This window comes from Mirounga leonina, unplaced genomic scaffold, assembly GCF_011800145.1.
Source record: "Mirounga leonina isolate KUSES-001 unplaced genomic scaffold, KU_Mleo_1.0 Mir_151, whole genome shotgun sequence".
Lineage (NCBI taxonomy): Eukaryota > Metazoa > Chordata > Mammalia > Carnivora > Phocidae > Mirounga > Mirounga leonina.
Genome location: NW_023270377.1, coordinates 97034687 through 97052851, shown reverse-complemented (window position 1 = coordinate 97052851; position 18165 = coordinate 97034687). Strand labels below are relative to the sequence as shown.

General features: G+C 33.5%; 1 protein-coding gene across 1 annotated transcript in view; it reads right to left on the bottom strand.

Moving 5' to 3' along the window:
• DPP10 (dipeptidyl peptidase like 10) overlaps nt 1-18165 on the bottom strand; it is a 513620-nt gene that overhangs the window by 95252 nt on the left and 400203 nt on the right. Inside the window, exons 10-11 of the mRNA XM_035008166.1 lie at nt 16728-16825; nt 7903-8026 (exon numbers count right to left, since the gene is read on the bottom strand). Coding sequence (XP_034864057.1) covers nt 7903-8026; nt 16728-16825 — 222 coding nt within the window. The remainder of the gene's footprint in view (nt 1-7902; nt 8027-16727; nt 16826-18165) is intronic.

Genomic DNA, 18165 nt, shown 5'->3' with positions numbered 1-18165 from the left:
GGCATTTTTTTCTCTCTCTCTTCAACTGGTGAAATACCATGAGACATCCCATTGTCATTACTGATTTCAACTGAATGAGTAAATACAGAACTGGGATTAAGTGATAATTTAATTATAAAATCTTTCCTTTGGTGAACTCCTTTAGAATTCCCCATAGTATGTCACCAGGGATAGAAGATCATTTTCCAGTGCTGTTTGATTACCTCATTCGAACTGTTTTGAACTACTAGGCACTGTCTCTTTTCACCTCTAGGCATCATTGGGAACCAAAATTATTAAGCCCTTCAAAAGAACTGGGCAAACAGCCAGGAATAAAATGAAAAGGTAGATGTTCTTTCAACATTCATCCACTCTCCATCATAGTCATATTCTTTTCTTCAGGAAAAACAAACATTTGAAAAGGACAGAATTTTATGTTCCATTAAAGTAATCTTACAAATGATCAGAACCAAGATCATATTTAACAAAGCAAAATGAGATTAATTTAATCTCAAGTTAAATATGTGTAGATGCAATAAATTTTACTAGTACTGTTTACATATAAGAACTTATGAAAATCTTGTACTTTAAAAAATGAGTCTATAATAAAAATATTTAAATGAAAACTAAATCACTATATTGCAGATTTTATCTATATGCAGAGGTATTGATTCCAAATTGTTATTAATTTATAGGGTTTTTTTTTTACCAGTTTCCTCTTTTAAAGCCATATTAATACATTATAATCAAACACTTTCTCTTTTCAGGGCCTGTTTTTATTTTTGTTTATTTCACTAGATTTTGCTACATGTAGATATCAAGGAAACATCTAACTAAATTGTTCCTTGATTTTCTATTTGCATCTCTGCAATAACCATCCTTGGTATCTATAAAACACAGACACACAAAAATATATCAATGCCACTTTTCATTAATATTACTAAGTTTTATTAGAATCCATGGAAGTCCAAATTTTCACATGCATTTATTTTCTTATTATTTCAATTATAGTAGAGAGTAAAATCTTTTTTTTAAGTCCATAGATTAGAAATATATTAGAAATATAACAGAATATCAATAAGGTACCAAATCAATAATATGATAGGGTTCCTATATCTATTTTCTACTGAAGCATTTTGATACATTCTTGCCATTACCTATACAGATTATCATTATATAGAAAAGATGACAGGTTTCTCTAACTAGAATATATACATGACAATTTCTAAATAATTTAGTATCACCTGAAGAAGAAACCATCCAGAATACTTTAACAAATAAATGGTGAAATCCTAGTCAGCCTATCAGATGAAAGATGATGATTGAAATATTTTCTAATAAATACAAACTAAATGTAAAGAGCATTAGTCAAATCCAGTAAGTAAGTGGCTGACTCATCAACTTTATCTCCACATCTATGCTCATCACTCCAATCAAAGACAAATTTCTTCCCCCTTTCCCTTTTATATACCATTTAAAAACTGTTTTAATATTGGAGTATAATTTGCATATAGTGATATGTACAGCTCTAAAGTGCTTGTGATGAGTTTTGACAGATATATTTACATCCCATCAAGATAAAAGATCTTGATCTACACTTCCTGACACCTTCTCCCATGCCCCTTCCCAAAGGTTCAAAAAAGGCAGTCAGTCTTCTGAAATAGTTCCCCATAGATCAGTATTGCCTATTTTAGAAGTTCAGATAATTGAAATTACGTATTATGTACTCTTTTGAGTGGGACTTCTTTTACACTGTGTTTTTGAGATGCACGCATATTGCTGGGCATATCAGTATTCCGTTTCTTTTTAAATTGCTGAGAATTCTGTTGTATAGATATGGCTCATTTTGTTTATTCATTCCTTGTTAATAGATAATTGGATAGTTTCCAGTTTTTAGCTACTGTAAATAAAGCTTCTCTAAAGATTTTTTCTTTTTAGCAAATCCTTGGTGGACACAGGTGTTATTTCTTTTCCAAATATCTAAGAATGGAGTTACTGGAGTATGGAGTATATCTATATCTATCTATACACACACACATATATATATGTAATATACATTATAATAAATGTTTTTATATGTGTATGTTTAACTTTACTTGAAACTGCAAAATCAATTTTTAAACAAGCTGTATCATTTTACACTTCTACTCATGAAGAATAAGAACTGCAATTTTCTACATCCTCACCAATAATGTCACCTTTGTGTTGTTTTAATTTTGGTCATTCTAATGGTATGTAGTATTATCTCATTATGATTTAATCTATGTTTTCCTAATGTCTAATAATGTTAAATACTTTTTCATGCATTTATTACTTCCTTGCGCATTTCTGTTCACATGTTTTGCTCTTTTCATTGGATTGTCTTTTCATTATTGAGATGTATATATTTCTTTGCCAGATACCCATTTTGCAAAATATTTTCTTCTAGTCTGAGGTTAGCTGTTTCTTAACAGTGCCTTTGATGAGAAATATCTGATTTTGATGACGTCTAATGTATTATTATTTTTTCTTTTATGATTAATGACTTTTTGCCTATTCAATATAGCAAACTTACATCCCATATCTTTATCTAGAAGATTGACACTATCATCTCTTAGATTTGGGACAGCAATTTATCTCAAATTAATTTTAGAACATGGTATATGATAGATGTCAAATACCATAGCATTTTTCATTAGGTTCTTGATTGCTCCAGCACCATTTTTCCCCCTTTGGATTGTCTTGGCACCTCTGTTAAAAATAAATTGATCATATAAATATGGATCTATTTCTGGAAACTCTGTTAGTTCTGTTGATCTGTTTGTGTGTCCTTATGCCTCCACTGCAATCTCTCAGTTTCTGTTGCTTTCTAGTTATTCTTGAAATCCAGTAGTGCAACTTCTCCAACAGTTTTTGTTTTTTTACAAGGTTGTTTAGGTCATCCCAGGTTTTTTGCATTTCCAAATACATTTAGAATCAGCTTGTCTGTTTCTACCAGAAATTCCCAATTCTTCTGGGAATTCATATTGCAGTGAAACTACAGTTAGTTCACTTTGAGTAGAATGCCATCTGTAATATTCAGTCTTTCAATTCCAGCATGTGGTATAGCTTCTATTTATTTAGGTATTCCTTAATGTGTTTCAAAAATGTTGTAGTTTTCCATATGGGGATTTTGCACACTATTTGTTAAATTTATCCTTATGTATTTAATGTTTTAAAAATTTTAGTGGCATTTTTATTTTCCATTCTAATATTATGAGTACGTAGAAACACATTTTGTTGTTTCTCAATTCCTTATTTTGAAAAAACTGCAAACTTACAGAGAAGTTAAAAGACTGGTTCAAGAAATATCTGCATATCCTTTAGACATATTCCTCATTTATTTATATTTTGTTCCATTTGCTTTATTATTATATCTCTCGGCAGTTTCTAAACTATTTGAAAGGAAGGCAAAAGTATATTTTTTTCAAAATCAATTAAAAGTTGTTAGGAGTATACTTTTTTCTAAATAATTTATAGAAATTTTGAGGCATTATATCCACCTACCCCTAAATAATTCATTAAGCATTTCTTAAGAAAATTACACTATCCTGTATACTTACATGTTTTTTACAGTAAAATGATCAAAATCAGGAAGCCAAACAATTTAAGTTGGTACACTGACTTGTGAATTATGACCCATTCTAGGTGTGTTTTGTTTTGTTTTGTTTGTAGATTTCTTACTTTTTATTTATGCAATAATGCCATCTACAAATAAAGAGAATTTTATTTCTTCCTTACCAATCATCATATTTATTCCTTGCCAAGTTATTCTGGTTAGAGGCTCTAATAAAGTTTCCACACCACAGTGAGAATGTATATCCTTACCTTATTGCTGATATTAAGGTAAGTAAGGAAAGTATTTTACCATAGAGTATATCTTTGAGGTATTTTGTGGGTATCCCTTATCAAATTAAAGATATTTTTTCTATTTATTTATGTTGAAAGTTATCATGAATGAATGTTAAGTTTTGTCAACTGCTTTTTTTTTTCATCTACTGAGATACTTGTTTTTCTTCTTTTTTTTCTGTTAAAATAATGAATTACATTGATTGGTTTTCAATATTAAACCAATCATAAATTACCAAAATAAACCCCATTTAGTCACAATGTACTATTCTCTATATTGCCACAGATGATATATTAATATGTTTAAGGAATTTTTGGTACACATGTTCATAAGATGTCTCAGTCTAAATTGTTCTCATAATGTCCTTGCCTAGTTTCGGTAATAGGATTATGCTATGCTTAAAAGATGAACTGAAAAATTTCCTTCTCCACTTTCTGGAAATTGTATTAATGGTAGAATTTATTCCCTTTTTTCCAGTTTTATTGAGATATAACTGACATATAACATTGTATAAGTTTAGGGCATACATCATAAAGATTTGATACATGTATATATTATGAAATAATTACTGCAAGTTTAGTTAACATTCATTACCCCATGTAACTACATTTTTTTTCCTTATGATGGGAACTTTTAAGATTTACTCCATTCACAACTTTCAAATATACAATGAAGTATTGTTAACTATAGTCATCATGTTGTACATTACATCCCCAGAAATTATTTATCTTGTAACTGGAAGTTTGTACCTTTTAACCACCTTCACCCAATTTCCACACCCTCACCCTCACCTCTCACAAACACAAGTCTAATCTCTTTTTCTGTTTTAATTTTTTATTCCACATATAAGCGAGATCATACAGTATTTGTCTTTCTCCATCTTGTGACTTATTTCACTCAGAATAAATGTCCTCAAGGTTCCTCCCCTATTGTCACAAATAACAGGATTTCTTTCTTTTTTATGGCTGAATATTATTCCTGTGTGTGTGTGTGTGTGTGTGACATTTTCTTTATCCATCCATCCATTGATGGACACTTGTTTTGTTTTGTTTCCCCCCCTGTCCTGGCTATTATAAATAATGTGCAATGAACATGGGCTTGCAAATAGATCTTGGGATAGTGATTTCATTTCCTTCAGATACATACCCAGAATTTGAATTGCTGGATCATATGGAAATTTTATTTTTAATTTTTTGAGGATCTGCCATACTGTTTTCCCCAGTGACTATACCAATATGCATTCCTACCACAGGGCACAGGGTTCCCTTTTCTCCACTTCCTCGCCAGCAATTACCTCTGGTCTTTTTTGATACTAGCCATGCTAATAGGCATGAGGTGATAATTCATTGTGATTTCGATTTGCATTTCCCTACTGATTAGTGATGTTGAGCACCTTTTCATATACCTGTTGTCTATTTGAGTTTCTCCTTTGGAAAAATGTCTATTCAGGTCCTTTGCCCATTTTTAAATTAGATTATTGGGGGTTTTGTTTGTTTTGTTCATTTTTGTTTTATTTTGCTATTGAGTTGAAGGAGATTTTTAAATATATTTTAGATATTAACCCCTTATCAGATAAATGATTTGCAAACATGTTCTTCCCTTCTACAGGTTGGCTTTTCATTTTGTTGATGACTGTTTCTTTTACTGTGTATAAGCCTTTTAGTTCGACAGTTTTGATTTACTTAAGTTATCCATTAACTTTAAAAAAAAATAAAAACTAGAAGATATTTTTATTTTACTCATATATTTGTCATTTGGGGCATCTTTCTTTCCTTCATTTAGATTTTAGGTTTCATCTGATGCTATTTCTTTCAGACTGAGTAACTTCATTTCGTGTTATTTATGCATATCTACTTGTGATGAATTATCTCAGCTCTTATTTATTTGAATATGTCTGTCTTCATTTTTGAAAGATACTTTCATAGGATATAGACTTCTGGTTTACCCTGATTTTCTTCCAGTCTTTTAAAAATGTATTCCACTGTTTTCTGGCTTATATCATTTCAGACGAGAGAGAGGTAGTAATTTTCATCATTCTGTTCCCCCATATGTAACGTGTTTTTCTTTCAGCCTGTTTTAAAATTTTTCTCTTAATCTTTGGTTTGCAATAATTTGAATATTATGTGCCTACTTATTTTCTTTGTTTTTATCCTTGTTGTTTTATACTAACTTAGATATATGGGTTATTGGTTTTTCTTCAAATTTGGGATATTTTAAGTCATTATTTTTTTTTCTGCCCCAGTATCTCAAACCTTGCCTTCTGGGTGTATTACATTCCACATATACAACAGCTCAAATTATTCCATATGTAACTAAGGCTTTGTGCATTTTTTTTCAGCCTTTTTTTCCTCAGCATTTCAGTTTGGAGTGTTTTTATTTCCCTGACTACAACAATGTCCAATTTGTATTTAACCCCTCCAAACAATTTTTCATTTCAGATACTGTTCTTTTTAGTTTCTGCAATTCCATTGTTCTGTATTTTATAGTTTGTTTCTCTACTGAAATATGTCATCTATTTATTAATTAGGGCCTCCCTTTAATTTGCTAAATATCTTCCAAACAGCTTTAAAAAAATCTGTATCTGTTAATTCTAATATCTCTATTCTGTGTAAGTCTGCTCTTATAGCTATTTTGGGAGGGAGGTAGGCAGGTTACATTTTCGATTTTCCTACATATATAGTATGTTTTAATTGTGTAATTGATATTTTAAATTTTAATTCTCCATTTAAAAGAGTAAACTTTGTTCTAGGAAGACAGCTAATTTATAGGCATGCACTTGATCCTTTCCAGCTTTGATATAAAGGTTTATTGTAAAGAGTATAGAACAGCCTTATTTCTAATGCATTTTTCTTTCTGGACTGTGAGTTGAATGCAAAGGGTTTTCAACGAGAGCTCTCCAATTTTGCTGTTCAGCACTCCAAAGTCTCCAAGCATTGTGCAACCTGCAGATTCTCTATTTGCTTCTCTCTCTGTGAAGCATGTCTTGTACTTGCACAGTTAAGCATTGAGCTAAAGTCTTAAGAGGTCCTTTACATAGATTGCCGGAGTTCTTCTCTCTATAGCTCCAAATCTTGTGGTACTTGTCCACTTGCAAATTTCAGCCACCACAATAGCCTCAAACTGATTCTCCCTGCCTACTTGGATCAGTTGATACCACTGTGCTTTTCTAGGGCTCCATTAGCTTGCACTGAGGTCTCAGTGTGTCCCCTACAGGAAGCTAGGCTTCTCTTATATATTTACATTATTTCACTTTTTATGTCCTGATCCTGCTATTGTCCAATATCTGAGAATAGTGGTTTAATTCATTTTGTAGAGTTTTATAGTTGACTACAGCAGAGATGCTAGGCTGGCAACATTTACTCCATCCTATCCAGAAACAGAAGTTTGAAAATTCTGTTGTTAAACAATTGGGAATACTTTACTAAGTACCAATACAGGCATATACACTATAACAAATCAAACTGGTTACAGTATACCCTCTGTTAAGAACTTTAAAAATTACACATATAGGATTTATTGCAGAGCTTATAAAAACTTATTATAGAAATAGAAATACAACCTGCTTTCAAAATACAATGGTTCAAGGACCAGTTTTTGTTTTTGTTTTTGTTTTCTTTACTCTTCTTATTTAATTTAAAAACACACACTGTCCATTATTTTAGAAGACTAATCTGAACTATCAAAAAAATGGAATTTTCGGAACATGTTTGAAGAAGACAGGAAAAACATTCCACATTCTCAAGGTAATCAAACTCAAAATATGGAGAGAAAGACGTATTTCAGAATTAAACTAATGTGGCTTAGACTCCCCTTCATACGTTACAAGAATTCATTTTTTTTACATTTGGGTTTGTTTTCTTGTGCTTATCCATATTTCTCACTTCGAAGTTTGGATGATCTATGGATTAAACTATATACTTCTAATAGAATGACTCTTTCCCAACTACCTCTGGGAGTTAAAGATCGGTCTTTGTCCAATGGATTGCCCAATATCCCTTTGAGAGTAGCATAAAGTACTTCATTTTAAGCCTAAGAGAAAAGTACGTTATACTCACTCTGCTGCAAGCACCAGTGGTAGTCTGACAGACGGTGAGGATGGAGATGTTCTGAGGCCGGTTTAGCCATCTGACCACCGTCTTCGTATTGCTTACCCATTTAACCATGGTGATATAATATTCTCTAGTTTGGAAGCAAAAAATAATTTACATTTAGAGCCAGAGAACCTGTATAGTACCAATAATACACACTTGTCATTTCATATGCAAGGAGAAATGAAACACTACAAGGATGCCATATCATATTAATTTCTCTTTATGTACAAATGCACATCTGCGATTCTGAATAATCACATATATAAATACAAATGTGTGTATATGTATATAAACACATGTACATATACATACACATACAAATGTACCAAGAATTTAAGAATAAATCTGAAAGTGAATAATATCCCGGAAAGGAATTCCTTAGAAAAATAAAAATAATTAAGATGATAGTCATTTTTTTAAACTGTCTATTGATTAGCACTAACATGTGCAATAAGCATAAATTTTTAAGCTGTATTCTATTTTTGTAAAAAATACAATCACTAATCAATTAAAAGGCACAACTTATTCTTCACTTAATAATTATTTTTTATGCATGCTCTCCATGTTATTTCACTTTATCCTGGGGACTTTACCATGACAGAGCAGTTAGTTTTTATTTATTTATTTTTGTGTGTGTGGTCTTTCTCAATTGTGAGCCAAGGGCCAGTCCCAGTCCTATTCATTATACACACACACACACACATATATACATATATATACATATATATTAATTTTTAAAATCTTCTTTATTTGAAACAGTTTAAAACAAGGAATTAAAATGAAGGAGATGAGGGACTACTGAATTTTCAGAATAGTGAGAATGCTAATTACTGGAGACTATGATGTTCTCAGGCTACTTCTAGATTGGGAAAGCTTTTATTTTTCCTATAGTTAGTTTATATTTCTTTCATTGTAGAGTCTATGATTGGAAATTTACATACTATATCAAAAAACCCTCAGACCACACAGACAACATGCAGTGGTCAACACTTACTCAATTTATGATAAAAAGAAAAAAAAGAAACTTTCCAACAAATTTGTCCAGTTTCAGAACAGATGAGATGATTTAAAGTGCCATCTGTGAGAACTGTCTTTTTTCTTTTTTTAAAGATTTTATTTATTTGAGACAGAGAGAATGAGAGAGAGAGAGCACATGAGAGGGGGAAGGGTCAGAGGGAGAAGCAGGCTCCCTGCCGAGCAGGGAGCCCGATGCGGGACTCGATCCAGGGACTCCAGGATCATGACCTGAGCCGAAAGCAGTCGCTTAACCAACTGAGCCACCCAGGCATCCTGTGAGCACTGTCTTAAAATTAATCCACCCAGGGGCTCCTGGGTGGCTCAGTCAGTTAAGTGTCCAACTCTTGGTGGTGATCTCATGGGTCGTGAGATCAAGGACCATTTCAGGCTCCACACTAAGCAGGGAGTCTGCTTTAAGATTCTCTCCCCACCTCAAATAAATAAATCTTAAAAAAAAAACACCAGTTTTTATGTGACTTAGAAAAAAATCAAGTATGGGGAGAAAAGCTTTGTGATACAAATCACCTGTCCTTAGACACATGTGGGTTAGACATCTAGCTACATGAATCTTACATTTCTAACATTTCTGAGTAGCTACTGCTTCCTCCAGAAAATCAGTTAGCCCATCAAAGTGAAGATGTCAGCAGAAGGGCAAGCAAAACTTAGCATACAGTGAAACCTGCCATATTTTTCAACAATCTCTTCAAGACATCAGACAGCTTTCAAAACCAGCTACGTCTCACTTCAAAATGCCAAGAAACTAAGTGAAATCATAACATAAAGTTCCCTAAATAGTTAACAAAGACAACTTTGAATCACTTGTGAACTGGTTTAGGATTAAACTTTGGTCAAATGAGCGGGTCTTGTGATTCTTCAAAGAATGATATCCTGTTCATTTTTACTGTGTTTTTGTTTAAACTGATTTATTTTGCATGCATTATCATGTTCAGCAGTATGAATATTAAAAAGGGGAAAATATAGATATTAACCTTCAATGGATTTATCTAGAGAGAATTTAGCATGGAGGAAAATGATAATGGATACTATAATCAGGAAAAGAAATGCTGAATTCTGACAATATATATTTCCGATTAATTGGTGTAAATGTTGTTTAGAATTGAAGTAAAAAATAATTTGGTTATTGTAAACAACTGACCAAAGACTGCAAAATCAAGGAGGTTATATTTATAGAAACATCTAGATAGAACTGGTATATATAAATTTTCAAACCCAATCAGGAATTTATCTTAGTTAGCTAAAGCGAGTAATATTACATATTGTGTCAAATGAGATAACAACCAACATGAATAATTTTTTAAAATAAATAACAACTGCAACAACAAAACATAATTTAAATATTCATCTTGAGTGCTTTCCCTTTCAAAGTAGCCCTCAAGTGTAATGTTGCAAGAACATCTTCTTCATAATGTCTTCACACTGACACATATTTATTATCTATGATGGAAAATCTTGACTAAAAGGATTTCATATTAGAAAAGCAACTAAAATTCAACCAATGCAAATCTGGTGAATAAGTGATTTTTTAAGGGGAACACTAATTTAGGTGTAAAATTAAGTTAAAATAATTAACTCATAGTTACACCACTTATCTTTCTCTTTGATTAAATAATGTGATTATTTTGTGTGTTTGTATATAATGTACCTAATGCCTATAAGCAGAATTTAGCATGATGTAAAGTATCTTAGTATAGACCTTATTTATAATCTGAAAGATAAGAGTTGTCCCCAAAATTGAATTTATAAGGTTTTTCAGGGATAATTTCAAGCCACTGAAATTTCCATGATAAAGTGTTGGGATTATCTAAAATGAAAGTTAAAATAGAGCTTGACACACAAGAAGTAAGACACATCCTGCCTGTATTCTTTCTTTCCTTGTTCCAGGATCCTAGGTGTAACTCTCCTTAGTTTGCTCCTAAGTAATCAGGCTTCCTCTGAATGAGGGATTAGGGAAGGGCCCTTACCTGGAAATCACACTCCTTGGCCTGCCTGCTGCTGATGTAGCTGTCCTCCCGGAAGTCCATTTCATGAACACATTAGATCTGGTGTCCCATGACCAGTGACTAGCAGAACTGCCCCCTCCTTATAACTGGCTTTCCTGCTTGTTCCTAGTCTCCATGGCTCTGGATTACCCAGGAAATCCACAAGGAGCTCACCCTTTTGAGCCACAGAGACAGAGACAAGCGGGTTAGAGGGATTGCACTCAAGTTAAGAAAGACTTTGTTATCGGCTGGGCGGTCTGGCACAGAAGGTCTAATTGTTCACAAGGGTATGTGGAATGGGGGCCCCAGCATCATCAGCAGACAGGTACTATGTTAGAAGTCACACCTGTGTTTTCACTGGCTTTCTGTCCAATCACTACTCTGTGTTCACAACATAATTTTTGTATACGTATAGTTGCACTGAGCTCACACTCTTCCAGATAATCCAGGATCTCTACCCATAACTGTACTGTAATGGCATGCATGATCAAGTCATAGCTAGTGATCTGCAAAGACCTTTATTAATAACTATGAATTACTTGTAAGAAGGGTCATTTAGGACATTTCCATGAACGTAGAAAAATTTCTTAATTTGATTTTTTTTTTGTAAGATACAAATATTCCTTGGCAGAAAAAAAGATGTAGACTAGGCATACTTCAATGATACAAGAAGAAAAAGCGTGGTGCTATCAAGCCCAGGTGACAGGTAATATGACAATGTCACTTCAGTGATACATGCTAAGAATAATGGGTCACAAAGGGTGGATGACTAAAGAAAGATTTCAAATAAAATAATGTCAAAGACACAGAGTAAGGAGAAACCAAAGACAAAATGCTACCTTTACACTTCATCCTGGAGATATCTGAATACAAAGGATAATCACTTCTCAAAACAATGTGACAAATGCTAACCTGTGGAAAAATCTACATGATTCATTACTATAAAAAAATCTTTCCACCAGGGGGCGCCTGGGTGGCTCAGTCGGTTAAGCTTCTGACTCTTGATTTCGGGTCAGGTCATAATTTCAGGGTCATGAGATGGAGCCCCTTGTGGAGCTCTGTGCTGGGGGTGGAGCGTGCTTAAGATTCTCTCTCCCCTAACCCCTCTCCCCGCCAAAAAAAAAAAAAAAAAGAATTAAAAAAAAAAAAAAAAAAACTTTCCACCAGAACTTAAATACATATTTTTTAAAATCTTAATGATAAATGCCAATAATGATACAGAATGCTTACAATACCTTGCATTCATAGTGTAAAAATTTATAAAATGTTCCTTCCCCTTAAAATGAGATGAATCATCTAACTCCCAAATGGATCTGGAATGTTCTTGAAGGGGCATTATCTGAGTTCCTACTGTGCTACATACTGAAGAATCCACACAGACAATAATTAAAGATAAGAATACAAGCTGAATTCCTATTGAAGAAAAGTTGTATTCATGATCTGAATTTGTTGATAAAGGATCTTTAGCTGAATCACAAATATATTTTTTGAAAAAATGAAGGGGTGTGGGGGAAAGAAAAAGGAAAAGAAATTATGTCTTTCTCCAAGTTATGGTATCCTTTTAATTTCTTTTTAAAGCCATATAAATGAATTGAAATTTATTTTACATTCTTTGACTAGAGTTTAAGTATCTGGTGTTAAGCAAGGTCTACTGAATGCTGATTCTAGCTTGGAGACATATTTCTATTATACTTATAAACATGAGTTGTTATCAATCAATCAACCAAATAAACAATCAACAGACCAAAACAAATGATTTAACATCTTCAAATTCTAAAAAATCTTGCTCTTTGGAGTGGGAGTCAAAGAATACAATTTATAAGGTACCTCAAGTCATAAGAGACCATCTTTCTATTTATCTTACAAATCTTCCTCTCTATTTAGGTGTGCACATATATATTCAATAATTATTATAGCCACAATGGTGATTTTATGAGAGAAAAAAGAAGGATAAGAGATGAAGTTCAAGTTTAGTGGAAAAAAGGAAGGACCAAAAAGGAAAAAAAAAAAAAGATAGTTTATAACTGCACAGAGTAATAGAATATAATTCATTAATTGCCATATGCATATATAAAGATAATATAAAATATAGATGCTTAGATAATATCAAAAAAAGTAAACAAGTAAATTATTACAGAATGAAATAATTATTTGGGTATACTGTTATTGAGAGTTTAAATAGAACCTCAAATGATACGGATAGCTATGAACACAACACAAACTCCAAAAAAAGAAAGTACATTTGATGGTCTTAATAGGGCAAGGAGTATGTTACTAATAAGTTAATTTTTGCATGTTTATACTTACACATTTAAAAAAATTTAAAAAATGATATGTATTTCTTGGAATTTGTAGGAATACTGTCATTAATAAATATGAGAATACTGCTACTAATACTACCAAAAATTTACCTTATATATTTATATATTTAAAATTTTTTAAATATAAAAAAGAATTTGAGTTAGCTTAGAAATATTTAAGAATAACATGGTAAAGTAAATTAGGAGGAGAAAAAGGAAAATAAGTTAGAGAGGGAAACAGGTGTTAGTTACCATAGTAAACTCCAGGTCCAAAGTACACTAATGCAACTTAGTTAAAACACCCTCAGTTACATGGCTCACAGTGCACGTGAGAAAAGTATGGCAGTTTTGTAAGAGAAGCACATGCATTAGTTAGATAAATCATAGATGTGTGTATGTGTTTGCATATGAGTGTGTTTGTGTGTCTGTATACAGAGACTGAAACACACACACACACACACACACACAGAGGAAGATTCAGAGAGTCATAAATAGAAACAGCACCAGACAGATACTGCTTTCTCACGTGGCTTCAGAAAAATCATTGTGTGCTCGTGTGGTCATCGCCAACACATGCATAAAGTCTAATAAACTTCTTATGGCAAATATTATCCTTAAATTATTTATATGGAATATTCTCCACTTGCCAGGTCCATTCTCCAGCTTTCCCCATGCAGTTTCCAGAGGCTGGCCTCTACAGTGAGGCTGCCTTGCCAGGGGAAGGCCTCTGCAGGAACTCCAAGCTTGAGAGGAGAGAGAGGTCAGAGTATTAACTCCCAGGATCCGCTTCCTACTAGGGTGTGGTTTGGCAATGAATGGATTGCTCAATCTGTGGACAGGTCCTCCTGGTCCATCCTGTTCTTCAGCTACAGGCCTCTTCAGGATTCATAATTGAGCCTGTACCTCATTCCTTCAGTCCAGAGACAGCAATAGCTTTCCCCTAATGCAGACTCAAAGTTGCTTTCTCATCCTTTGTGAATTTCCCCTTAATCCTGCTCACATTTTTGTTAATAGTCCCTTAATTAACTGCGGTTCACTTACCCTACTTGAGTGTGTCATCTGTTTAATTTCTAGGACCCTGACCACTAAATTATGAAAAATGACATGCTCTTTTAGATCTCTAACTAGGAGGGCACAATAGTTTTCTAGCAAATTTCTATATGGTTAACATACCATGTATTAAATATTAGAGATGTTCATAATCCTAAAACAAAACCAAGGAGAAAACAGCAGTTTCGTTTCCATATTATGTGCAGCTAGATGAATGAAGTTTCTTTAATTCACACCATTGATCTATCTATTTTGTTCATTTGTATGTTTCTGAGCCCATCTAAGTAACACCTGTGCTCAGAGTGACTAAATGCAGATGATCTAAAATTCACTTATTACTCTTCTGTGAATTGGACTGAAACTTCCTACCATAAACAGATGAGTAAGGAAATACATTTCTGTAAAACTGAACCAGGGTAATATTTAAAAATATCAATTTTGAAGTAAACTTTGATCTTGAGTTTTTCAACAAAAATCATACATTTTGGTACATTTCACATGCCACAGGTGGCACTTAACGTAAGACCCTGAGGGAGAAAGAGCAAAATTGTCTGGTGCATTCTATAGATAAGGTATCTATATCTTTCCCCGAATTGTAGACAAAGTTCATCACTAAACCAATATACTTGGGTTACATCTAAGAGACTTTTCTTCACAAGATTCTTCCTCACTCTTAGTGGGATCTTGTATTTTATTCTGTGCATTGGATTTTTATCTAAGGATAGGTGATACCTTTTTGCCATGGATGACTAATTTTATCATATTGTACTTCAAATATTATAGATATATACTTAACTAATAACCCAATAAAGACAACTGATTCTGTCTTTAAGAATTTTTGTGTTTGCTGACATTACTATATCCTATCTATCTGGAGAATCCACTAGCAACCTCGTGGGTTATAACATCAAGGTCCAGAATCATTACTTTTTCTTAAAAAGAAAGCCAGATATTGTAAAGTTGATTTCTATTTCAAAGATCTCAAAAGACTGATGAAAATGAAAAAATATTACTTTAAAATGAGGTTATTCAGACTCCTAGAGAGGTAGAGTGACTTGTCCAAGTTCACATAATGAAATGGTGGCAGAGATGTGACTCAAACACTCCAGTTTAGTGCCCTTTCCTGTTAATTCAGAGCATTAAACAAATCAGAGAAAAAGATAAGGGCTCAGGACCACATAAAATACTAATGGCTTCCATAATTGCTTCATTTGTGACTAATTCTTTCATGGCTGGTAGATCGAGTTCAGTAGAGTTCCTATCTGATTTGGTCAACTCTACTGCATTCTACATGTCAATTCGAATGGCCCTGTAAGGTCTTCCATCATGACCTGCATGAAATGCTCTATAACTTGAAACAGGCTTTACCATATTTTCTACCTCTGTTACCAACTAATCTTGGGGTTCTGGGCCTCATCTTTTCCCTCAATAATAGGAACAGATTGTATTAGGTAGTTATGAGCGCCCTTCCAGTGTAAGCAGTCCATAAATTTTTAGTAACTTTACAGGAGGGAAATTTTCCACATACTGCAGGCTGCACTGTCTGTGAAAATCCCCAACTGTGATAGAATTTTCCCAAATACATCAATGGAACAGCGTTTGAGTGGAATTTATATTTGTATCAGTCCCCTAGCACTGATTGTTGATGGCATCAAAACAAAGTTTGAGCTTAGCCCCATATCATTCAATAGTGTGGAAGTATTTTCCTAAATCAGCTACCTATTCCAGCTCCAGGACCACTGTAAAGTTTCAAAGGGTTGCACTATTTGAATGAATACCCTTGAAGTTTGAGACCACTCTGAATTTTAAAATCCACATGGTTATTTGATTCATTGTGTGCTACTGGAAATTTTACTAATATTAAAATTATGCTTCTGACACATAAAATGTGTTGTTGTTGGTTTTTTTCCTCTCCATTTAAACTTCTTAAATAAGAAGCCTTCTTATATAGAATATTTTGAAACCCCATCTCATTACACTTCCCTGCCTGGAGGAAAAAGCTAGGGAATCACTCCCAAGCTATGGGGAGAATTTCTGTTGGAAAAACCACACAGATTCTAGGAAGATTGTGCTCTTTTAAAGAGGACCATTTAAAAAAATGGGGTAACTATTTTCAGGAAGAACATTCAATGGAAAATTATCCTTTGCCCCCATCTGCCTGTCACATCTCCTGCAACAAGTCTAATTCTCAATATTACTACATTTAATCATTTTCTGGTGCTGCTAATCGCCTTGAAACTTTAAATGCTCCCTGGGAACAACAAGAAGCCCAGAATGAGTTCATTCCTGCACTAATGGGGCAACCTCAGATTTATTTTCATGTGGATTTGTTGAGCTGATCACATCTCTCTAAATTGCAATAAAATGATAATTGAAGTTAAAATAACTATTTCCAAGTAAAAGTAAAATGGAAATCGCATACCTTGATTTAAAGCTGTCAGGTGGCATGAGTTCCAAAGTATGAGTTGGTCCATATAGGTTTACAACATATAATTTGATGGTTGGGTTCATTTGACCTGCCTTTGAGAGAATGAACATTGTGACACAAATATATTAAGCATTAAATATATTGAGAAAAAAAGAAAATGTGGTGTGATTCTAATTTTGCATTAGAACAGGGAAAAAGTTTAATTTCTCTGAAGTAGAAATGATTTTAAATTCAGCAACCTGATTGCCTTCAATTGTTTTTGTAGATTGCTGTTTCTCAAGCATTTTAGTCAGACAATTAAAGGTGATGGAAAATTATGATGAGTTTATTCATTAGGCAGTGCTACTGTGTTCTTTCCCTAGAATGACACCAGGAGGGCTGGCTTAACAAAACAACTAGTAGAACAAGCTGCTACTCACATTATAGGATAAGATATGCAATGAGAAAAAAGCTTGGCTAATTAAAAAAAAATAAGAAGAAAAAGATAAAGATTTGCCAATCTGGGTGATACATGCTTAAAATTCCCCAATACCTAATCCATCCCATTGCATTAAACATTCCTACATTCCTAAGTTTCCTTTTTTTTTCATTTCAGGGGTAGAATTTAGTGATTCATCAGTTGCATGTAACACCCAGTGCTCATTACATAAAGTGCCCTCCTTAATGCCCATCACCCAATTATCCGATCCCCCCCAACCTCCCCTCCAGCAACCCTTAGTTTGTTCTCTATAGTTAGGAGTCTCTTTTGGTTTACCTCTCTCTCTGTTATTATCTTATTTTTCCTTCCCTTCCCCCAGGTTTCCTTTTAAACTTTAGTGAATACCAGATGGGGTCCGGTGTAAGTGCCCCTTGGGAGGTGGTGGGCCACAGAGCAGTCTGCCCTCACTAAGTATGTAGTCAGATGAATAGAAGGACAGTGACAAGAATCGGTAATAACTAGCCTAGAGCATTAGTATGTTTCTGGCTCAAGTATGTAGTAAAGGCACTACATGAATAATCTTACTAAATATTCTTACTTCCGTCCTAAGAATAATTATAACCATTTCCAAATGACAATGGAGAAGCTCAGCAAACTGTGGAAGATGGATATCCAATAACTGAGGAAGCTCGTATTTAAACCCAGGATGCTCTTCCCTGCTATGCTTTGCTTCAGTTCATTCCCAGGCAATGGCCTCCACAATTTTTCAAATACTATGAATTTGTAGGGGGCACAAAAGGGACCTTTTACCAATATATCTCAAGCAGTTTGAATGAATGAATAGGAGAATGTTTATGTGAATAAATGATGTATAGAATCAGTTGACTACTTGTGGCACAATGTGTTCCTAAACAAAATACTGATACGTCATTGCGGAGAGGCTGATGTTTTAGGAGAAGACTATATGAGATGTACAAAGAAAGACAAGGAAATTAGAAGTGGGTTGAGTTAGAA